The sequence below is a fragment of the Apodemus sylvaticus genome, chromosome 6 (assembly GCF_947179515.1).
Source record: "Apodemus sylvaticus chromosome 6, mApoSyl1.1, whole genome shotgun sequence".
Classification (NCBI taxonomy): domain Eukaryota; kingdom Metazoa; phylum Chordata; class Mammalia; order Rodentia; family Muridae; genus Apodemus; species Apodemus sylvaticus.
Genome location: NC_067477.1, coordinates 116,025,726 through 116,049,382, shown reverse-complemented (window position 1 = coordinate 116,049,382; position 23,657 = coordinate 116,025,726). Strand labels below are relative to the sequence as shown.

The 23,657-nt window shown below is 48.0% G+C and overlaps 3 protein-coding genes across 4 annotated transcripts in view; 2 read left to right on the top strand and 1 right to left on the bottom strand.

Annotated features, from left to right (window-relative positions):
* Positions 1-14,924, bottom strand: part of Gckr (glucokinase regulator) — a 30,200-nt gene extending 15,276 nt beyond the window's left edge. The window contains exons 1-16 of the mRNA XM_052184785.1: positions 14,865-14,924; positions 14,205-14,360; positions 13,721-13,789; positions 12,865-12,933; positions 12,422-12,495; positions 11,670-11,736; positions 11,456-11,509; positions 10,030-10,124; positions 7,015-7,120; positions 5,245-5,363; positions 4,693-4,791; positions 4,440-4,537; positions 4,028-4,104; positions 3,609-3,705; positions 2,960-3,057; positions 2,789-2,872 (exon numbers count right to left, since the gene is read on the bottom strand). Of these exons, the coding sequence (XP_052040745.1) occupies positions 2,789-2,872; positions 2,960-3,057; positions 3,609-3,705; positions 4,028-4,104; positions 4,440-4,537; positions 4,693-4,791; positions 5,245-5,363; positions 7,015-7,120; positions 10,030-10,124; positions 11,456-11,509; positions 11,670-11,736; positions 12,422-12,495; positions 12,865-12,933; positions 13,721-13,789; positions 14,205-14,360; positions 14,865-14,924 (1,422 nt within the window). The remainder of the gene's footprint in view (positions 1-2,788; positions 2,873-2,959; positions 3,058-3,608; positions 3,706-4,027; positions 4,105-4,439; positions 4,538-4,692; positions 4,792-5,244; positions 5,364-7,014; positions 7,121-10,029; positions 10,125-11,455; positions 11,510-11,669; positions 11,737-12,421; positions 12,496-12,864; positions 12,934-13,720; positions 13,790-14,204; positions 14,361-14,864) is intronic.
* Positions 14,925-17,130: 2,206 nt separating this feature from the next.
* On the top strand, positions 17,131-19,597 carry Fndc4 (fibronectin type III domain containing 4). Its single transcript, XM_052184783.1, has 8 exons — positions 17,131-17,204; positions 17,388-17,532; positions 17,636-17,751; positions 17,910-18,114; positions 18,551-18,640; positions 18,905-19,029; positions 19,221-19,293; positions 19,539-19,597. The coding sequence occupies exons 2-7, from the start codon at positions 17,412-17,414 to the stop codon at positions 19,254-19,256; spliced, it is 693 nt and encodes a 230-aa protein (XP_052040743.1). The 5' UTR covers positions 17,131-17,204; positions 17,388-17,411; the 3' UTR covers positions 19,257-19,293; positions 19,539-19,597.
* Positions 19,598-21,573: 1,976 nt separating this feature from the next.
* Ift172 (intraflagellar transport 172) overlaps positions 21,574-23,657 on the top strand; it is a 37,795-nt gene continuing 35,711 nt past the window's right edge. For both annotated transcript variants that reach the window (XM_052186277.1, XM_052186276.1), the window contains exon 1: positions 21,574-21,731. In XM_052186277.1, the coding sequence (XP_052042237.1) occupies positions 21,693-21,731 (39 nt within the window). In that variant the 5' untranslated portion in view covers positions 21,574-21,692. The remainder of the gene's footprint in view (positions 21,732-23,657) is intronic.

Here is a 23,657-nt window from a genome sequence, read left to right as displayed (position 1 = left end):
GAGAACAGGCCCATGTTGTAAGACCAAGGTGCACAGGAACACAATGAGGAAATGGCCCCAGGCTTGCTATGCCTCCTGGTGCAAACACTGCGTCAAGGCCCTGCAGGAATGAAAGTAGCTCTCGTGGGTTTGTTTCTCAGGACTCGGTATCTCCTGACCACAAAGCCTTAGACCTTGCAGAAGGAGGGGCAAAGGGCACGAGGTGGGGTTGTGTAGCAAGTATTTTCCTGTCCAGTGACGTCAGTGCAGAGGTCTGTGATTGGACAAGGAGATAGGGGGCAGAGCTAGGAGCTGAGAGAGGTGGTGTGGACAGAAGCCATTACTGAGGCGCACGGAAGGGAAGAAGATCCCGGTCCCTCGTGGTTTTGAACAGCCACAAGTAGCTAAGATATTCTGAAGTTTAGATATATTGGGATAAGTCTATCACTGTATTGGCATCTTCAATTTGTGTTTTCAATATTGATAAATCTAATTGGCAAACTATTTAAGATTAAGAGTAGTGTTTTACGGGGCAACTGGAATGAGTGGGCGCTGGGCAGGAGCGGGAAATACTCACCAGAGAGTTGGCCAAGTGGGGGCTAAAAAGTGGGCAGGCCCGCAGATCACAGGAGCGTGGGCCTAACCCGCGGAGAGTTCGCAGGTCCTTAGAAAGCTAGCAGGAGCCCTATGGCCCAGTGGTGTGAGGTCTGCGGATCGCCAGTGTCTTGCAGGCACTAGTGCCGGGTTTCTCTTTTAATATTTCCCGCAACAGAGTTGCTGAACCTTAAAGAACAATGGGGTCTTGGATGCTTGCTAAAGTTACTGCTTTGGCTTCAAAGAAAAATACTGTTTATGACTTCGTTCATTCTGGATATTTAAAAAAATAGGACTAAAATAGGTTAAAAAAATCTGTGAAAAGATAATATATTTCTTGTTATCATTAAGTCTGCTTTCAAGATTAATAGTGGCAAAGCAATTATGCAATCATAGACTCAAAAGTGTGTCCTCTTTTTCAATAAACACCAGCTCTCCTGACTCACCCTCAGATAAGGTCAGTCCCTTCCCTCACTGACTCCACGCCTCTTATTTGGGACCTGAACTGGCTGGAGCCAGACTCCAGCAGAAGCCTTCTTTCAGACAATTCAATGTGGAGAGATGTAACCAGTACCAAGTGAAAGATTAAAAACCACCAAAGAATAAAAAACCTAATAGATTGGAATATAGACCAAAAATTAAATAAGATGTCACTATGAAAGGATAGAAAATAATACAGCCTAACTCTAATGACCCCAAGAAGTCAGAAGTTTAAAATGGTATCTCGCTTTGTTAGAAACTAGGTAAAAGGTCATATTCCAGAGCCCGCCCTTTGTTTAGACCTAACAGAAAGGCCTTGAATAGGTGATCCTGGCCCCACAAGGTAACTGGAAATGGGCTAAGCTTATCTTGCTTCTGTAAACTGCTTACGCCATTACCCCTATGCAGGAGTTCATGCAGCTATAGACATTGAAGAAAATAGGAAACTAATTGGTCCACACAAATCAATTGACTTGCATTTCGAGAGCTCTCCATGCTAAGAAATGATTGGTTTGTGATTCGTGGGCTTTGTTGTAAACTTATAAAAGCTATTGCAATTTAGCACTCGTGGTCCTCAGTCCTCTACCCCTGCGCGGTGTATGGCCGTGGAACCCAGAATTCTGGAATAAAGAAATCCTCACGTTTCTCGCGAGTGATTTGGGTGTCACCTTCCGAGGTGTGGGGTGCTGGGGCACCCTCGGTTTTGGGGGGGGGGTCTTACAGCTACATTAAAAGCATAAATAAGGGGCTGGGGAGACAGTGAAACTGAACACTCTCGCTTAGGAGACTGCTATAAGAACTGAGATGAAAGACATAAAATATCTACCAGGGTATAAAGGGCTGTATTTGTATTAGGGATCATGACTGTGTAAGTGTGGGAAGAATGTAATATGGAGAGCCAAGACAATGTAAAGTTAATCAGAGAAGATTTCTCCAAGAACAGGCGAGGTAGGAGGAAACTGTGAATGTGAAAAGCATGCCAAGAAGTAGAGATGTAACACTGAACACTGAAGCACTATTTAGAACAAAAGACAAAGGAGAGAGGACCTCCCACTGGGGAGAGACTTTTCTGTAAGAGCTCTAGGTTCCATGAGGCCTTGTGTTGGCTCCTTATGGCTAAGTCTAGAAGCTTCCAGAAGGAAGCAGTGTGAATAATGATGAAAGACCACTCTCCCCCTGACCGCTGTGGGCCCTGCTTCTGCCCTGTAGAGGGTAGGCAGGTCGTGGGTGAGAACAGTAAAGCACACAGATATATATTTCTTTTCTTCCTTGGGCCACCCAGCAGAGCTGGCCTGACACCTAGATTTTCCAATGCGCACTCCAAACCAACCTGCAAAGCTCATACAAACTGCTCAGTATTTCTATGATTCCTATCAGTGTGTCTCCTGGATTATAATTTCACTATTGAGGGAGGACTCTGCTGGGTTATGTTCAGCATAGTGTACCATGCAAAACAAAGGGTCCTGAAAGCTTTTGGGTGGTGATAATGATTCACCAACAAACTTGTCCCAAAAAAACCAATGACTGGTGGACTGTCTTGCTCTTTCTGTATATTTCTAGAAAGAACCAAACCCTGTTGCCTTGGCAACGCTCTTTAGAGACCTGATAAATCACGTGTTTACCCAGCCTGGGGAGGGAGAAGACTGAACAAATGCTCAGGCTTGCCCACCCATCTGGCTTTGGGGGTTTGGACTCCTCTCCTTCATAGGAAACATTGCTTCTCATCCCCGCCTACCTGAACATAGCTCCCTTCGTAATCGAAGAAAAGAAGTGGCCATGTGATACTGATGAGCGAAGGAAAGAGCTTCTTTAGAGGGGCCTGAGGAGAACGAAATGAACAGGGAGGTTTGCTCCAGAAGACCTGGCTGCACCATGCCAGGTCTTCTCCCCAGTGCCAGACTCTCACCGGCAAGGACTGCCCCACAGTGCTGTGCACCAGGGCCTGGATGTTCTGGCTTTTCTCCCTCACCCTTTCTGCCAGGGCCTGTACTTCTGTGAGGTTATCTGGATGGAATAGGAGACGTCAGAGTTATAAGGCTGGGCTATGAAATGGTTCTTCTGCCACCCTGCGGTCCTGCAGGACACTCATTCGATCCCTCTGTGCTGCATAGTTTTAAATCAACTTGACACAAGCCAAAATCACTTGGCAAAATGGGACTTCTAGGGTGAAAAATGTCCTACTATACCAGCCTGTAGGTAAGCTCACGGTACATCTTCTTGATTAATTGATGGGCCCAGCTCACAGTGGGCGGTGCCACCCCTGGGCTGGTAGTTCTGAGTGCCATAAGAAAGCAGACTGGCAAGCCATGGGGAATAACAGAAAGTTGCATTTGCCAATGGCTTCTGCTCAGGTTCCTGCCCTAACTTCCCTCAGTGAGAGACTTAGACACTGTAAAATGAAACAAACCCTTCCTTCCCCAAGTCACTTTTGGTTAGGGTGTCTTATCCCGACAGTAGGATACCCTAAGACACCCTCCCTCTGACAAGGCACCCCAAGACTCAGAAAAATGGCAGCTCATATAAACCACCCCTACCATTCCCATCCTCCTGCTCACCATCCAGGGTAAAAATGAAGACAACAGTGTCAATTTCCGTAAGGGATGGCAGAATGGAAGTCAGGAAGTCATCCTGGGAGAAGGTGAACTGGGGACCCTGGGACAGAAGAAGGGAAAGTTCCTCCCAGTTTCAAGAGCAGAGACTTGAAAACTGAGAGGGACCTTAGGGGACAACGAATACAGCCCTTCTGGCCCCAGCTAAAGAGCATCAGGGTTCAAAATGTTAGCATTTTGCCAAAGGTGATGAAGCAGGTGAGTGAACTAAAGCCAGGCAAACCCAGAGCCTACCATACCCCACTGTTCAGCTCTCCATGTCCTCTCACCATCCCCTCATGTTTCCCCACCCCCAGACCCTGCTCTCTACTGCCCTCTGCACACCAGTAAATTTCACAACTTCCCAAATCCCACCCTCTTCCAACCTGGTTGGTGAGCTCATCCTTCTGGTTAAACATGTCTTTATGGTCACCAATAAGAAAGCCACGGATATCTCGGAAATCTGAGAAATTTAAGATCAGAGAGAAAAGAATGGTGGACTTTAGAAGAGAGGAAAGCTCTAGACTTCAAGGGCTGGGATGATGTCAGAAAGTAGGGTATGGGGGTGAGTGATAATCTAGGAGAGAGACTATTAGAAGCTCGGGAATGGGAACGGAGAGATCAAGGACCCATGTGGAATTTGAAGCTTCGAGTGAAAGAAGTGTTCAGTGGAAGTGCCTCCTTGGGTAGGATGCACAGACACTGGGGAACCTCAGGAGTCCGCAGGAAAATGTTTTAATAGTGGACCAGTTGGCTGGGGTACTTGGAATCAGGAGCACATCAGGACTCAGGACTCACCAGCACCAAAAGTGTGGATGCACTCTACTCCGTCCATGATGGCAATGATACCGAGGTTCTGCCAGCCAACCAAGTGCACGTGGCCTTTCTTCTCCAGGCTGAGAATGAGCCAGAGGCCAGTCCATGATCACCATGAAAAAGGTGGCAGAGGAGCACAGGAGTAAACAACCAAGGCCTTCCAATGTGTGGTTCCATCTCACGCCTGCCATGTTAACACACTCTCCATGTCCCCTACAAATGCACAGCCACATACCTGATGCCAACTTGTTTCATCAGGGTGGCAATTTTGGAACTTTGACTGTAGGTCACCTGATGAGCCCGCTCAAATGTCCTCAGGATTTCCAGAAGGCATCTAGAAGAAAATTTATTGGCTCCCAGAGAGGACCTGGTACTTCCCCCAAAAGACCTAGGTACTCCTACCCACACCTAAGACAAGTCACAATTCCCCATTTAAAAAAAAAAAAAGTTTTGCTAGTCCCTGCTAGAGAGACATGCAGGAAGAAAAAGGGAAAAAAGATACCCAGATTGCCTTATGTAAGAGCAGAAAGCATTCTATTTTAAAATGGCTACCATGGGAAAAGCAAAAGCAAAGAAAAGGATGGGTCTGAGCATTCTGGAAGCTAGACTGGAAGCCCCAGTAAGGAAAGGAAGTCACAGCAGGACGGGTTCTAGTCTGCATGACCTGGGCCATCCTCAAGTCAAAGAACTTTTAACTCCTCTTGCCTCTGATATCAGAACCTGCCACCTCCCCCCCTCTGTTACCTCTGCTTGGCTCTGATCCCCCACTTGTCTGTTTCCTCCTTACCTTTGAGAGGACACAACGCCCTGGTCCACAGTCTTATGCGCAGCTAGTAGCAGGGTTTCCAGTAGAATCTTGGTAGCACTTCCACCTTTCATTCGGGAAGAGCCGCTGAGCCCCTCGGGCTAAGGAGGCAATGACACTAGGAGGAACTGGTAGAAAGAGGACAGCCCAGGACTCTACCAGTTCACCAGTTCATGACCCCCTGAGCATGGAGAGGTGTTGGTGATCTTCAGGTGTGGGATGTGATTGGTGACTCCAAGGTATGAGTGTGCTTGGTGACCCCCACTAGATGTTCACTGTGGTTAGTGATCCCTGAGCACATCTTTTATTGGTGGCCTTAACTGTGTTGCTAGAGTGTGCTTAACAGAAAGGAGAAGAGGAAGAAAGGGCCACCTCTGGCCATCCCCAGGGTGCATTCAAGACCCTCTATGAGGAAGCCATTGACTAGGCCACTTTTCAGTTGGGTCAAGGGTTTTCAGAGGATCCTCTTCTTTCTGAGAACCTTCTCCGCCATGTTTTATGGTAGTTTGTCATTCCTAAAGCCACGTTTCCCATGCTTTATACAGACACATGAAGCAGACACAAAGTGGTACAGATTTATAACACAGTATGTCAAACAAAGATTGCAGCAAAGAGAATAGCATGAGCCGGGCAGTGGTGGCTCACGCCTTTAATCCCAGCACTCTGGGAGGCAGAGACAGGCAGATTTCTGAGTTCCAGGCCAGCCTGGTCTACAGAGTGAGTTCCAGGACAGCCAGGGCTATACAGAGAAACCCTGTGTCAGAAAAGAGAGAGAGAGAGAGAGAGAGAGAGAGAGAGAGAGAGAATAGCATGACCAGTGATTAAAAACAGAAAACTGAGGGCTGGAGAGATGGCTCATTGGTTAGCAGTGCTTTTCTGTTCTGGCAGAGGACCTGAGTTCAGTTCCCAGCACCCACATCAGGAAACTCACAATTGCCTGTTTAACTCAACTCCAGGAGGATTGTTGCCCCCTTCTGACCTCTCTGGGCACCTGAACTCACATGCACATATTCACACATTCACACACACACACACACACACACACACACACACACTCACTCACTCACCTAAAAATGACTTTAAACCTTTAAAGAAACAAACAAACCTGAAAGCCAACCAGTAGAAAAGGAGGAGAAAGACAGGAAACAAAACAAGATATACACTGCAGAATTTCCCTTCCTTTCTCATATGAAGATCAAGAAGAAGTTCTCAGATGTTTTTACCACTGACAAAGGGAGGCAGGAGGCAAAAGTCTCAGTTAGGGAAAAGTAGGGCTAGATGGTTCTAGTGAGATGTGTGCAGAGGACCCAGATGAGCAGGAATTCTGAGACTAGGAAGGCCTGCATCGGTGTGGATAGCTTAGAGCATGGGAGTGAGACTCTATCACTGTTCTTAAAACCCTAGGTGGCATTTGAATCTGTAAGAGACTGAATGGGACCTAGCTGTGGCTAGTCAAGGCTGTCTATACATAGATGGCCAAAGATCTCATCTAAACAAGACTGTTCCAGATCACAGAAGTGCTTCCTAGGTACTGATCTGAGAAACAGGGTTGAAATAAAGATTAAAGAAAAACGTCCCAGGGTGAGAAAGTAAAGAGAGAATAGGACTTCATTGAAAATGCTTGCACTGATATGAAACACCTCGGGAATTTAAGCAAGATAAGCAGAAGCTTGAAGATCAAAGGTTCCCTGTATGTGGTAAGCAGTTTTTGTATGCTTGAAGATGTGTATAGAGAAAGGAGTCTGGCCCTACCCCGATGGCAGGATTGAGCACAAAAGCTTCTTGCTTCTCCTGCATCGTCTGCATCCGCTCTGCCACTTGCCGGAATGTTGATCTCCAGTCTTCTATGGGGTCATTTCTGAGTCCAGAGGAAGACAGAGGGAAAAGGACTGTCTATGAGAATCTGAAGAAAAGGCCTCAGCTGGTAGTTAGGTTCAGTGAGAGAGTGGAGTCAGAGGTCAGCTACATTGCAGAGAAACATGCTTTGGAGCACATGCAGTGGTGTGTCCCTGAACTCCAAGGACTGGGTTAATAATACCTTCAACAAAGAAAGCCCACATCAAAACCAGCATCCAAGCGTAATGTTCTAGCTGGAAGCCAAACGTCAAAATTACTGTGGTGATGCACACCTTTGAGCCCAGCACTTGGGAGGCAGAGGCAGGGAGATCTCTGAGTTCCAGGCTAGCCCAGTCTGCAGAGTGGGTTCCAGGACAGCCAATGCTACACAGAAAAACCCTGTCTCAAAAGGTAAAACAAACCCCTACCATGTTACATTCCATTTTAGAGTCCTTTGAAACCCCTTCCCACTCTTGGAAATACATCTGAAACTCTCTCCAAAGAGTGACCCCTCACTACACGAGGGGAGCATGTTGGTCCCTAATAAGGTATAAACTTTATACTATTAATTGTGGTGTGTGTTGATAAATAATCAACAATAAATTAACCATAATAAAGCCATGTGTTAATGAAACAAGAGATCTAGTGCAAGCTTACATGCGTAGCTACAAATTGTGAAATCTCAGAAAATGAGACTCTTCTCAAGTGGGTGAATATGTGAATTGCTCAATGTGGTGGGACTTCAAAGACTGAGCTAGTCACTCATACACCCTCTCTAACTGCCCCTTATCTTCCCGCTCCTGACAGGATTTCATCCTTTTTTGAACTATTTGTTTTATTTTATTTATTTTGTTTTATTTTATTTATGTGTATATGTATACACATATGTACATGGGTGTGTGCATGTGTGTGCAGCTCCATGTGCACATGTGTATGGAAGTCAGAGGCTAACCGCAGTTATATTCTGTAGTTGCTCTCCTTAAATTTTTGAGACAAGGCCACTCCCTAAACCTACACTGACTGGCCAGCAAGCCCAGGGATCCTCCTGCCTCTGCTTCCCCAACTCTGAGACTACAGGCACATCCTAACCCATTTTTCAATAAATTTTATAGAATACTTTTTTAAATATTATTTATTGATTATTTTTTATATGAGTACACTGTAGCCATCTTCAGACACACCAGAAGAGTGCATCAGATCCCATTACAGATGGTTGTGAGCCACCATGTGGCTGCTGGGAATTAAACTCAGGACCTTTCAGGAGAGCTTAACTGCTGAGCCATCTCTCCAGCCCTTTATAGAATATTTTATGGAAATATTTTATATGAATCCTGAGGCAGATAACTTTCACCTATTTCATACCTATCATGTAAAGTACCTCCTGTGGCTGTTGTCACACTAATTTCTAAAACTTCCTAGAGACCTGAGAGAGAGGGAAAACATTGTACAGTAAAACCAGGATTCCCAGACTTGACTTCACTGAATAGCAAAACCTCCTGGAGAGCTCTGTTTTGTATCTCTAGATGTGTGTGCGTGCGTATACACACACACACACACACACACACATACACTGAGGTTCAGCCTCTGCAGGTATGCGTCAGAACCCCAAACTGCATTTTTATAAAGCTTCCGAGACAGTTTTGAAGATGAGCCAAGGCAGGGAGCCACCACTTTAAGGAACAACTGGAAGATCTCCACGCCCACATTGTTTGAAATTCTCCATTTCACTTAGTCACAGGGCCTGAAATTAGCACGCGCTGCTGCAGATATATTTTGGGTAAAGAAGAGCCCTCCATGAAAAGCATCAGGGTTAAGAGTATCACAGATTCGCTTACACCTCAGTGTGAGTTACGCTACAAGCCTGGAATCTGGGACTTGGAAGAGCATCTCCAAAAGAACCAGGCTCCTTCTCGGCAGTCCCCCATGGACAGGGTGCCATCAGGTGCCCCAACTAATGGCTTATTTAGCAGAGTTCCTCAAACCTGACTGTGCATCAAAATCACCAGGGACACTTTAACAAAATAAACATCTCATGGCCTTACCCCCAATGGAACTACACCTGCACACTACTGGTCACCTAGGTGGAGTGTGAAGATCAGACCAAGTGGCCATTTGGATAGGGAATAAGAAGGGGTTGGGGGTATGATGATTCATGCCTAAAATCTCAGCAGAGGCAGAAATGGGAGAGTTACAAGTTTGAGGCCAGCCTGGGCTACATAGCAAGACTCTTGTCCCTCTCACCACAAAAGAAGGTAGTTCTGTAGCAAGGGGCTTCAGGGTGGGAGGAGGGGCAGATGTGAGGAGTCAGAGAGGGGCCAAAGAGAGGCTGGAAGGATGAGGGAAAGAGCCTGGAACAGGAAGCTGGGAAGAGGAGCGGGTGGTCGCTTGGGACCCACTACTACTCTGAAAAGATGCTCAGGCTCGCCCCAGATCAAACAGGTTATCCTGACCCTGTTCTGTTGTTGCTGCTGCTCCTGCTGTTTTTGTTTGTTTTCTTCTAGTTCTTGTCTCTCTGCCTCACCAATCCCTGTTTGAATCTGTGCAAGCTTGTGTTTTATGTAGCTTTGGGAGTTTGTTTTTATATTTTTGGGGGGAGGGGTTAATCGTTTGTTTTTTTTTCAAGACAGGATTTCTTTATGTAGCCCTTGCTGTCCTAGAAGTTGCTCTGTAGACCAGGCTGGCCTCAAATTCAGAGATCCTGCCCGGCTTATGTAGCTTTGGTAATCTGCCTTCCACCATTTGTCAAAAGAACATTTAAAATGAAGAAGCCAGCAAAAACTTCATACACTGAGAGACCACCCCATATTTACTTTTACATTCTGAGACTTGGCAGCGAGACTGTATACCCGTCTGTCTTCTCCTTGGCGATTATACCGTGGACTTTGATATGTCCCTTTCCCAGGATTTGCTAGACCTGGAAAGAAGCCTTACCTGGCCATGCTCACCGGATTGAAGCCAACCAGGACGGGTAAGAAGACGGCCGTGTTATCCATGCAGTAGTCCATCTGGCCTGCCACAAAGGGTGCCTGAGAGGAGCAAAAAAGGAAGGTACAATAAAAGAAGCCCCTTGGAATGGTTCCTGAGATCCACATGGAACCTGCCTTAGCAGAGAAATAGATTCCTCAACCAAGACTTAGTGAATCCACCACTGGGTGGATTTACTCCCAGTGCCTTTAATCCCAGCACTTGGGAGGCAGAGACAGGAGGATTTCTGTGAATTCAAGGGCAGTCTGGTCTACAGAGTGAGTTCCAGTACAGCCAGGGTTACACAGAGAAACCCTATCTTTTTTTATTTGTTTGTTTGTTTTGGGTTTTCTTTTTTTGGTTTTTGTTGTTGTTGTTGTTGTTGGATTTGTTTTTTTCAAGACAGGGTTTCTCTGTATAGCCCTGGCTGTCCTAGAACTCACTCTGTAGACCAGTCTGGCCTTGAACTCAGAAATCCGCCTGCCTCTGCCTCCCAGAGTGCTGGGATTACAGGAGTGCGCCACCACCACCTCCCCCAGAAACCCTATCTTAAAAACAAACAAACAAAACAAAAACCTTATTGAATTCAAATTTGAAAAGCAGAGCATACTTTTAACAAGTTCCCCAGAAAACTTTGTCTTTGAGCTACGCTGACTTCCTTCTATATAGTCCATGCTGGCCTTGAACGCACAGCCATCCTCCTGCCTCTCCCTCCTGAGTGCTGATATTAGAAGCAACTATCACCAAGCTAGTGCTACATTTTTCTTCTGTTCTTTCACAGAAATCTCCCCAATGGTAAGGTTCGAGAACTACTAACGCAATTGTAAGCTCCTTGTGGTCAGTCTCCTGTTTCTCCTCACAGTTCAACTGCTGGGATCTAACTCTCTGTGCCCTGAACTCTCAGAATCAAAACTGCTGTGGGGGATAGGAAACCGAGCCAAGTGTGTCTCATACACACACACGCTGAGAATTTTGTTAAAATGCTGACTGACCCACTGGCTCCTAAGATCCTGTACTCCCAACTAAGCAGAGCTAATGCGGATATTGCTGGTGGGGATGAAGGGGGGGGGGGTGGGCAGACTCTTCTGTGAAGAGCCAGAGAGTAAATACTTCAGGCTTTGTGGGCCCTATGATCTCGTCCAACTACTTAAGCTCAGCACAAAAGAGGCCATAATTTCTGAGTAAGCACAAAGGTTTCATGCCAATAAAACTATCCACAAATTCAGGCAGCTGGCTACACTGACTGCCAGAGTAGCTTGCTGACCCATGGACTGGTCTGTCCATCTTGGTTGTTGACATTGAATGACACAGCAAGCACCTACCTCATCACCTAGCATCCACCGCCCATGCCAGCCTAGTCCCACCCACCCACTCCTCCTAACCTTGCACTTACAGAGAGTCCCACGGAAATGCCTATGACAACCACTCTCTTCTTCCCAGCAGCCACCTAGGAATGAAGGGGGTATGTTAGGGTCTCCAGGGTACAAATCTAGTGTGTGAGAAAAAACAGGGACAGAGCAGGAGCCAGGCCTTGCTTGGGGATTTTTTCTAACCCTATGAAAAGGAATATATGGGTGTCTCCAGGTAAGTAGTAACAGGAAACAGACCTTCTTCAGCTCCTCGATCCCGTGTAGGGCGCTATCTTCTGTCCGTTCCTGAGAGGCCACGACAGACCTAAGAGTACAAACTCAGTTGAGGTCAGTGGCATTAGCTAAGCAGCAGATACCTATTGATGGTTAGGGGAAAGGCACACTGAGAGAAAGGGATAGAGGGAAGCTATCATTGAATAGCCACCTACTGTTTATCTGGCACCGTGATAGACATGACACAGAATTTAAAAACCTAAATAGCTTGGCAGTGATGGTGCACACCTTTAATCCCAGCACTTGAGAAACAGAGGCAGGCAGATTTCTGAGTTAGAGGCCAGCCTAGTCTACAGAGTGAGTTCTAGGAAAGCCAGGGCTACACAGAGAAACCCTGTCTTGAAAAAAAAGAAAAAAAAAAAAAACCTAACTAACTACAAGTGCCAGGTAGGCAATAAATATCTGTGGCAGGGCCAGATACAAGACCACAAGGGATGGTGGAGACTAAGGCAGGTTCAATATAATCCTTGACTAAACTCGTTCAAATTCAGGCTCTAAAAAGACATTCGGGGGCTGGAGAGATGGCTCAGCAGTTAAGAGCACTGACTGCTCTTCCAGAGATCCTGAGTTCAATTCCCAGCAATCACATGGTAGCTGACAACCATATGTAATGGGATCTCATGTCCTCTTCTGATGTGTCTGAAGACAGTTGCAATGTACTCATATACAATAAATAAAATAAAACAAAACATTCAGGCCAGGTCGGGGTAACTTACTTGTCGCCTCCTGCAATGAGGTAGGTATAAAGAGGCTTTTGTCCCAGACCTTTCATCAGCTGGTTGAAAGACACCTGTCCATGGGGAGAGAGTGTGATGACGGAGTGATAAAAAGGATGTAGCACTGGTTCTCAGTTCCTAGAGGATCAGGGTGCATGATGGTCTTCTCAGGCCGATGCTTAACCCTAACTTATTTGGAGTCTGCCACTTACAGATGCAACTTGGAAATGATCGCTTGGTGATGCATGAGATGTGAGGATGTTAACAAGAGAGTGTGGGGCTCTAGTGGGGCCAGAGAAGCCTGACTCCATCCTGGGCTCTAGGTTTTGGAGAGGAAGTGGGGAGACAATATATCTATTGAAAGAGCTTATCTCAGATGAGCCTTTGGTCCTGGGGGTATTCCCCAGGAGGAGAAGGGAGAAACCGGGGATCGAGGTACTCACAGACATAAGAAATGCCATACGGCCAGAGGTGCCCCCTCCACTCAGCACGACCAGGCCCCCATCCGGCTCCTGAGGAACGAAAGAAGCCCAGGTCGGAGGAAGACTGGGAACTCCTTATTCTTCTCCTCATCATAAAATCGGGAAGAACATAGGCCATGTGAGATAGCAAAAAGAACAATGATCTGGAGAAAGAAATCCTCTTGGCTCTCCTCTCTGACTAAGCTATTCATTAAAATTCCAGAAGGGACTTGAGAGCAGCTTTGTCAATTAACTAAAATAATCAAAACAGCGGTGGCAGCCAGCAGTTATTAACTGGGGATATCCAAGCAAGTGACTACAGTCAGCCTTTCTTTTCTTTGTTTTCTGGTCTGGAAAGGAATTTTTTTTAAAGATAATAATACCCACTTTCATGGGTGGACTGAGTGTGAAAGTGCATTGCTGAGGATGGAGAGATGGCTCCGCCATTAAGACACCGGCTGCCCTTCCAGAGGACCCAGGTTTGATTCCCAGAACCCACGTGGCAGTTCACAATCATCTGTAACCCTCTTCTGTCTTCCACAGGCACCAGGTACACATGTGGTACACAGACATACATACCTGTAGCCAAAACAGCCATAAATGTTTAAAAAATAATAATATGTTCAAAGGAAATGCACTGCTGCTGATAAAGTATTATCTATCTGGTAACTGTCATAACTATTATCAGTGACTAAAACAACAATAAATATCCAAAGGGAAGACCAAGAGAATAAAGCATTGAGATTTATAAAAATGAGAAGTGGAGATGCAGGAAGGAGAAAAAGTTAGAGCGAACAGAAGTGTTCGGATGGATGAGAAGCAGACGGAGAGTTTGTACCTTCAGAACTTCCTGGACTTTGCCAGCCACTTGCAACATGGTGGTCAGAACTGACTCACTGTACAGTCGCTGTGGAGAGTGGACAGGAGTCAGGATGGAGAAACTGGGGGTAGAGGTGAGAGGAAGGCAGTGAGGTGGCTCAGTGAGTTAAGGGGATTGCAGCCAAGTCTGATGATCTGAGTTCAATCCAGGGGCGGCCGGGGGTGGGGATGGAGATGGGGGAGGGGCACATGGTAAAAGAACAAACTGATTCCCAAAATTGTTCTCTGACCTCCACACATGTCCTCACGGAAAAAAAAAAATCTTCCACATCACAAAATAAAGTTTTAAAATGGGAATGGGGGAGGGAGGAAGAAATGGGGATGTTGGATTGGGATGGGGAGAGGGGTCAGGATTTCCCGAATCAGGGGGCGGGGGGTAGAGGTGGAGATGTGGCTGGCTTGGCTTCTCTGTTCGCAGTGCCTGAGATTTGACTCTGGGTCACCTGGTAGGTGGGCATGATTTGCCCCTCCTCCTGGAATATCTCAGCATCACACTGCCCCAGCAGTTGAACAATTTTCTCTGCATCTGCTTTGTCCAAGTTCCGGGTCAGTGGGTTGGACTTCTCTGTGATTGGCACAGCTGCTTCATACCCTGACAACTAGAGAGAAGGGGACACAAGGCTAGGGGCAGAAAGCCAAAGTCTGCTTTGTGCCTGCCGTAGGCTCGGTGTTTGGCTTAGATCCACATACTTCACACACACACACACACACACACACACACACACACACACACACACCCCGACTTGTGCACATACATGCACACATACAGGCACACACCATTCACATACTAAAAATTTAGTCTTCATGTGATGATCTGAGCCTATTAGGGAAGGAAGGTCATAAGGGGAGATAAGGAAAAAGGTGCCTATCATGGTAAGTGTGCCTGCAATTCAGGCATTTGGAAAGTGAAGCTGCAACAAAGGGATTGGGAGTTCAAGGCTATCCTCAGATACAAAGCAAGTCTGAGGCCAGCCTGGGATAGACTCTGTATCAAAGGCCAAAAAAAAAAAAAAAAAAAAAAGAACAGAGGAAGAGGGAGAAGTCCAGATTTAAAAGTATTTTAGGAATCAGAATAGAAGGCTGAAATTGAGAAAGGACCTCACCTCCCATTCACCAGGCTCAGGGGTCTCGATCACATGCTGATATCGTTTGGTGCCTGGCATGGTCCCACACTGTGGACTCTCCGGCCTGCCTGCCTCTGCAGTCTCACAATCCGTTCTGGTCCCAATAACTTTGCTTCCAGTTGGCAGGGTCTTATCTGAGCCATGGAGATGATTAACCTAAGAGCCCCGCCTATCAGAGCTCCAGCCCTACACCCCTCTCTTCACCCCCTTTCCTGTCACTGCCTTCCAGCCCTGAGGGTCCTCTTTGCATATGCTCCGGCTTACCAGCCTCTGCTTTGCCCTTGAATAAGATGTTCTTTGCTTTTGCCCTTCAGGCACAGTGCCCTCCGGAAGGCTTGGAGCCTGGATGTGCAGAACACCCAGGTCAGAAAGAATCCCTGAGCAAATCTGTGGCCCATAGGCCTCCACAGGCCAGAGATCAGGGTCAGCAGAAGCCAGAGGACTCAGGTCACGGCTTGATCACATGTCAGTATGCAGTCCTTCCCTGCCCTACTGGCCCATTTTATCTGCTCCTCTCAGAAAGAAAAGCTACAGAAGCTTCTGGGCCCCCGGTGTGCAAACACTGAACTGGATATCACAGAGGAAATTTCACAGAAATAGAAATGCTGTAGGAACAATGAGGACTGAAGAAACTGCCCTAAATACAGGCAGTCTCTATTTCTCCTGACCGAAGCACTTTCTCCCAAATGGCAGCTATCATTGGACACATGGGCACATGGATGCGTGAATACACAGAAGGCATGGTTGGCATTGTTTTTAGATGAAGAAACAGCCTCAGACAAGTGGCTGGTTATTTAGGATCACCATTTAGATGAAGAAACAGCCTCAGACAAGTGGCTGGTTATTTAGGATCACCATTTAGATGAAGAAACAGCCTCAGACAAGTGGTTGGTTATATAGGATACTCAGCTAAACATATGAAATACGGTTTTTTAAAGATTTATTTATTATATGTAAGTACACTGTAGCTGTCTTCAGATACCCCAGAAGAGGGTGTCAGATCTCGTTACCAATCGTTGCTGGGATTTGAACTCAAGACCTTCAGAAAAGCAGTCAGTGCTCTTAACTGCTGACCCATCTCTCCAGCCCAATATGAAATAATTTAAAGACCTAACATGTCTACTGAATGAATGCAACAACTAACAAGTCGTTGAATAATACTCATTCATACAGTGCCGGAAGGTTTTTAAAGATCGTTGCCCAGAGTTTGACATTCCATGTGTTTCCACATTCGAGACTCTAACAATTGTTCCATGTTTCTATGCTTTAAGGGTAGGAAACCTGAGGTGTGGGTTAACAGATTTCTCTCAAAGGAATGAGTTACACACACACACACACACACACACACACACACACACACACACACACGAGAGAGAGAGAGAGAGAGAGAGAGAGAGAGAGAGAGAGAGAGAAAGAGAGAGATGTTAAATTGTTCTTACATGACCAGCCCTCTTTTTAAGTCCTCTCCAGTTCTTATAATGATGCCAGGCACATAGAAGATGATCAGTAAATATTTTCTGAATAAATGAAAGAATGAATGAGAAAGCGAATGGAATCAAATCAGATCATGAATGGAAAAGAGACTTCAAAGCTGAAGCAGTCTCCAAGAGGTTGTTAAAACAATTATTATCTCCATCATCCTCTGCTCATGGCCCCCTCCTGCATTCAGAGATGGAATGCCTCCTCCCAACTTGCAGGGAAGGAGGTGCTTTCTCATGTGCACAAGACCCTCGCACCTGAGCCGGTCCTGGTGCCCTGGGCAGTTAATCTACTAGAGCAGGGAGAGTGAAGGGATAGCACCCCCCACCCCGCAGGCCGCCATAGGGAGGGTCGTGGGAGAAACCAGGGGAGAACAGGGCTGAGGGGGGGGGGGGAGCGGGATGACGGTGGCGAGAACCCCAGCTGGGCGGGGCGGGGCGGGCCCGCGCGTCCCTGCCCGGCTGCAGCGGAGCGCGCGGGGCCAGCTCTGCAGAAGGCGGCGGCTGGCTGGCCGGGACGGTCACATCCCGCTGCAGGGGACCAGCTTCGGCCGCCGCACTGTCCTCTGCACCGGGGACGCAGGCCAGCTGCCAGGCCTCGCTGGCAACGCCCCTCGCTCAGAGTCTGACCACGCGGGGCCCTTGGGAAGGCTGGGGGCCCCGCAGACCCGCTGCCCGCGGCCACTCCGCTTCTGCCCTCTCTACCCGCAGCTCAGCCTTCGCTGCCCGCCTTGGCGGGCCCGTGTCAGGATGGGGTAGGGCCAGCGCCAGTCTGGCGATGGGCCGCCCTCTGGGCACCGAGCAGCCTCCCGAGGCCTGACCGACCGCGAGGACCCGGGAGGTGGGTGTGGGCTGATGAGACCGCGCGGGTGGGGGCTGGGGTGGGCACCGGGGTTATGCGGAGGCGGGAAAGGAGCGGGGGTGGGGGGGAAATGGGCTTTGGGCCCTGAGAAGCCTGGGCGAGCTGCTGCATCCCTCTTGAATTATGGGCAGCTCCTGACCCCTCAGCTCCCGCCTCCTCTAGGATCCTCGCCTGGATGTCAAGCGAATGCCTCTGGCCTCTCCAGCGAACTCGGTGGAAACCATGGCTTCTTTGATGCCTCTTTCCCCATATCTGAGTCCCACGGTCCTCCTGCTGGTCAGCTGTGACCTGGGTTTTGTGCGAGCAGGTGAGTGAAGAGGATGCCCGCGGGGGTGGATGGGTGGGGGGGATCCGTCAGAGCTAGTGCGGAGGTGAAACCTCTTAACCTGTTAACACTCGGGCATCCCTAGACCGACCCCCCTCTCCTGTGAATGTGACGGTCACTCATCTCAGAGCCAACTCGGCCACTGTGTCCTGGGACGTCCCAGAAGGCAACATCGTCATTGGCTACTCCATTTCCCAGCAAGTATGAATCACCCTGTTTCCCCAACCTGTGCCCTTGGATCTCTGATCATCCCTCCAGTTTCCTCCGCTCTATTCCTTTTGAGTGCTTGGATGTTACAGAGTCCTGAGTCAAGCCCGGTGGCGAGGGACCGGGGCTAGGCTTCTCTGCTCTCCCTGCAGCGACAGAATGGCCCTGGGCAGCGTGTAATCAGAGAGGTGAACACCACCACCAGGGCCTGCGCTCTTTGGGGCCTGGCTGAAGACAGTGACTACACAGTGCAGGTCAGGAGCATTGGCCTCCGGGGAGAGAGCCCCCCAGGGCCCCGTGTGCACTTCCGCACTCTCAAGGGTTCTGACAGACTGCCCTCCAACAGCTCCAGCCCAGGTAAGAGCCTGTGTTAGTGGCTTTTTACCTGGCTTTAAACCTCTCGTTTACTTGCGTAAGGCTGACAACTGTCTAGCTCAGAAGAATAGGGTGATTTAATTCCTTCTACTGCCAGGGAAGGAAAGAAAAACAGGTGGGCAGGGAACCAGCTATACAGACACTGCTAATGAATCCTTTGGGGGAAGGGCTTTTAAGCATCCTTTTATCCAAAGTCATATCACACTGGCCATAGCCTGATTTGAGAAAGTTCTATAATCACCCTTTGATCTCTAAATGCTACCCACCAACGGCTTCTCCCTGAGCAGGGCCATCCCATAACTCCAGGCTCAGTGTAATGATGGACCCAGCCTGACTCTAACCTCCAGCATCTCCCTCCTGTATGTGACAGAGCTCTTCAGTGGGTTCTTTGTAACCCAGAGAATGGCTCTCTTCTTAGGTGATATTACAGTGGAGGGTCTGGATGGAGAGCGACCATTGCAGACAGGGGAAGTTGTCATCATTGTAGTGGTATTGCTCATGTGGGCTGGTAAGTACTGGGTGGGAAAGCAGGGACTTGGGTCTGAGAGAGTGGGAAGTGGTGAAGGTATCTGTCTTGAGAAAGGGGAGGAAAAAGGCAAAGGGGGCGGTGGGAAGGAGGGAGGGAATCAGGATAAGTCTGAGGGGAGAGAGGCTACTGCAAGCCTAGAGATGAGGGTTGCGTGGGCGCCAGGAAATGAAGGATTCTCTAGTTGCATGGACAGCTCAGTGCCCTGCAAGGCTTCAAGAACCTTGATGGTATTGTTGTTTTCAGCTGTAATCGGGCTATTCTGCCGGCAGTATGACATCATCAAGGACAACGACTCCAACAACAACCCCAAGGAGAAGGGGAAGGGGCCAGAACAGAGTCCTCAGGGAAGGCCAGTGGGGACAAGACAGGTGATGTGGGACCAGTGAGTGTGAGAAGGGGGATTTGGGTGCAGAGGGATAATCTGTGTGTGTGTGTGGGTGGGTGTGTGTCTGTGTGTGCACACACGCGCGCGCGGAATGTCTGGGATGAAGGAGTCCAGAAGGCAAGAGTGGCACATTTATCTTTCTGGAATTTAGGATGGGTAATTTTTCTCTTACAGAAAAAGTCTCCATCCATCAACACCATTGACGTTTGAGTGAATGAAGAACAGGAACCAGAAGAGAGGATGCACTGTATGACTACGTGGGGGTGGGGTGGGGTGGGGAAGCCTAGGATGGTGATCTGCTGGACACTCCCACACGGCAGTGTGCTCCCAGAATCTCAGGCTGGTACCCATCCTCTTTCCACTGTGAGCAGGGCCAGAATGTAGGTCTGGTAGACTCTGTACCCCTGGACCTGGGAGTGGATATCAAATGGAGCATCTCCTGCCATCCCCCAGGTCCAGGGGAGACTCACTTATCCAACCCTCTCCCACTAGGTCCTGCATAGGGACCCATGTCACCTGCATCAGGACTATTGGCACCCACTAGCTGCCCCTACAGCTTGCCTCTGGGCCTCAGAGAGGGATGTTTCTGTCCGCGTTGCCCTCCTCCAGTGAATGAGAAGAACCATCTGGGCCTAGAGGCCGACACTGCACTGCACTATTCCAACGTCTTCCACGGAGCCTCCGGTGCTCCTCCCTCACCTGGCAGCCCCTCCAGCTGCTGGTGACCTCACCCCTGGGACATTTTTCCAATAAAGGTTCTTGGACAAACTGGAACTGTCTGGTATACTGCATGGTATGCTGAAGACATCTCTACACCTTGTCAGTTCTTCTCACGCCTCCACCAACCTGAAAGGACAGAGTCATTATAAGATGTTTGCATCAATGTACTCATCTAAGATGGGCGGATAAAAACGAAAGGGAAGGGGATGGAAAGCCAGAGGCCTCCCTTCTTTGTCTTTGCTGAATGAGAAGAGAGAAAATGAGAAGCCACAGTTTTCATACCAACGGAGACCCGGCCATGTCATATGAAAGGGCCAGTAGATTTTTTTTTTAAACTTTGTTCAGGACCTTGTGCATACAAAGCAAATGCCCCACCGTTGAGTTGTATAACCAATCCCTTCCCCGCTCTTCTGACTCCAGCACTCACTTTGGGGAAATGGTCCGAAGGGCTAAGCTGTCTTGGAAGCTGACAGGAGAGCAGCCACCACTAATGTGCCCTTGGTGCCATGTGTCCTCACCCCGGGCACTCCAGTGCCTCGTCCTTGTTTTCTTCTTCATCTATGTCTTTGTTCATTCCAAGTTAATAATAATTGTAATCCATAAATGAGTTTATATTTATACTCTAACATATCCAGAGGATTCTAGAAATAAAGCTGAGGGGTTTGGATACCCCTATCAAAAAAATTATAATTTGAGTTTTGGGGCCTATTTGTTACCTGTGGAAAAAAAAATGGAACCTGTCCTCTACTGGTTCTTAATTTTCCAGAGGAATGTGGTGGCAGGAAAAGAAGTACTCGTTGCCATTGGCAACAGCTGTGTGCTCAAGGCTTTGGACCCAGCATTTGTCTGGTGAGCATATGCTATGCTTTTAGGGGAGTATAGTGCTTGCCAACCTTGGATCATTTAGAGAAGACCTATGGATAACGTTTCTGCATTTCATTTGGTCTCTTGATGTATTGGAAGAAACGAGACCAAAATTTGTTGTAAGGATCCCAATCGAACAAAGAAGATGGTATCTTTTCTGCTTAACCAATCTCCAAGCCCACGTATCATGCAGCATTAAGCTGGGGGGGGGGGGGCACTGAGCTCTGGTCAGTCTCCTGCACTGACCATAGAGACATCTGGATTTCAGCAATCTGGTTTGAACTCATCGTTTACTCGATGACCAAACAGGATGCCTTTTCTTTCCTCAGCCAGTGTTTCCAATATATCCCCCAAATCCTGGATAATTTCCTGAGACTGTGTTACAGGGCAGAGAAAGTTGGGCATGGAGACAGTGAGTTGAGGAGAGTTGAGTCTTCTTACAGGGAATTAAAAGGTTATTAGCTGTGGGTTGAATCCCGGTTCTGCCCTTTACTAGCTGTTTTAACTTCGGGCAGTAACCCCTTAAATCTGCCTCCTGTAGGGTAAAATGGGTCTGTACCGCTGCTCAATTCAAACACAGTACCAGGTATATCCTTGGGCTTCCACTGTATTGCTTTGACCTATCAGTATTGCGTGGCCTCCCGCGGGGGACGCGAAGGTTTCAGCTCTGCGAATTGTCTTTCGCCTCTCCTAGCACCTGCCTTGCTTTCCGCCAGAGTTTAAGCAACGAAAGCACACCTAGCCGGGTAAGACGATAAGAAAAAGTAAGGATTTGGTGCTGTAGAATCCGGAGAGACAGAAAGGCTTGTGGGCGGAGCTTTGCTTTAGGTTTGCATGCAGCTACGGGATTGGTCGCTGACAGAATTCCACAACACGCTCTAGGACTCACTGCGCTTGCGCACGTCCTGTCGACACCGTCGCGAACCCACTACGTGACCTTATGACGTGTGTCGCACACACGTTGCCTGTGCGTCAGAGGCTAGCGCCACCGATGCTTGGCAGGTTGTCCAGGTAACCGCGGGAGTTGTCTCGGTCAACGAGCATCCGAGACCGGTGTGCGTCATGCAGTTGAAGCACCTGAGGACCCTGCTGAGCCCTCAGGTGAGGAATCCCGTGCCTCTCCCATTCCCCGGCCAACAGGCGTTCAAAAAGAAAAAACAGAGAGAGAGAGAGAGAGAGAGAGAGAGAGAGGGGAGAGAGAGAGAGAGAGGAGAGAGAGAGAGAGAGAGAGAGAGAGAGAGAGAGAGAGAGAGAGAGAGAGAGAGAGAGAGAGAGAGAAGTTCATATTTTGAACGTCTACTTTGTGCAGAAGATTGTGAAAGCTTTCAGCAGGCGACATGCATCGCTAAGGATTATAAGTTTTCATTGCATCACACCAGTTGAGTGCCAGGCCCCAAGTGCAGGCTCTCCGGGATCAAATCCACCCGCACGCATTACGTCAAGGCTCTTTTTGGAGGGAGAGGCGCATATATAGACAGCGATCATAACGCTACACAGGGTGAAATGAGCACTTTAGATATAAGCCCTTAAAAAGGTATAGCGGAAGCTGAACCCTCTTTGGATTATGAAAGTGTGTCTCCTGAGATGCAGAAGAGGCTGGGTGGGCACTGGGGGAGGAGCCCAGAAACATAAACAAAGATTGGGTTTGGAAGTGAACAGGACAGACTCCGTGTCTTAACTTAGTTCCGACACTGACTTGACCAAATGGTATCTCTGGCTTTAGCTCTCACCATATGCAATCATTCTATCAGTAGCTTCTTCATCTGGTAAAGAAAAGTCGCAGTGAGAGCAACTGTAAGTGACTCAGGAGAAAGTTAAGTTGCACACAGGACAGAACCTTATAAGCCTGAGTGGCACAGGCTAGTAATCTCAGCAATTGTGGAGGTAGGAGGGTCAGGAGGGCAAGGCCATTCTTAGCTATGTGGAGAGTTCAAGGCCAGCCTGAGTTACATGAGACTCTAACTGGGGGGGGGGGGGGAGAGGGGGGAAGAAGGAAGGAAGGAAGGAAGGAAGGAAGGAAGGATGGAAGGAAGGAAAAGAATAGGGTGGTGAGGTGGCTCACTGGCTAAGGTACTTGCCGCTAAGCTTGACCACCTGAGTTTGAGCCCTGTGACCCACACAGTGGAAGAAAAGAAGCAGCTTGTGTAAGTGTTCCTCTGATATGTCCCACCCCACCCAAAATGTAAGGAAAACGTTTTAAAGAGCATTATAAACTGGAAAGCCTTGAGAGGGATGACTGACGAGAGAAGGGCGTTCCCAACTGAAAGGACAAGCTAACGCAACAGAGATAAGAAGGCTGGCTATGGGGGAAATGACTCAACACCAGTGTGAGAAACTGAGTTCAGATCTCCAGCATCCTCTTCAAAGCCAGTCACATCTGTAATCTCAGTGGTGCGAAGGCAGACAGGTGGGGCTCTAGAGTTCTAGTCCTAGACCTCCAGTCTAGCAGAATTCATGAGCTTTCCGTTCAATGACAGACTCTGTCTTTAAAAATGTAAGGCGGAGAATGATTGTCAGACCACTTGATGTTGACCTCTACTTGCACACATAGACACATATAACACCCCCCAGTCCCCGACATACACAAACAGACGTATGGACCTACATACAAAGCAAGTATGCAATTTCCAGATGTTGCTAGCGGTAGCGCACACACTCAGCATGTGTGAGCCCTTATATTAGTCCCTAGCACAAAAAAAAAAAAAAAAGTTCCTTACCTGATTGTACTGTTACATGCCTATAATCGTAGAACTTGGGAGGCTGAGGCAGGAGGACTGCTGTGAGCTCAAAGCCAGTCTGAATACATAGCAAGACCTTCTTTTAAAAAAAGAAAAAAAGTGTATCCAGGCATGATGGTTCATGGCTTAAGTCCAAACACTCGGGAGCAGGGACTGGCAGATTTCTGTAAGTCTGATGCTAGTCTGTTTGACAAAGTGAGTTCTAGGGCTACATAGAGAGATCCTGTCTCAAAAAACAATTCTAAATATAATATATGGTAGAATTAAGTCATTAATATATATGCCACAA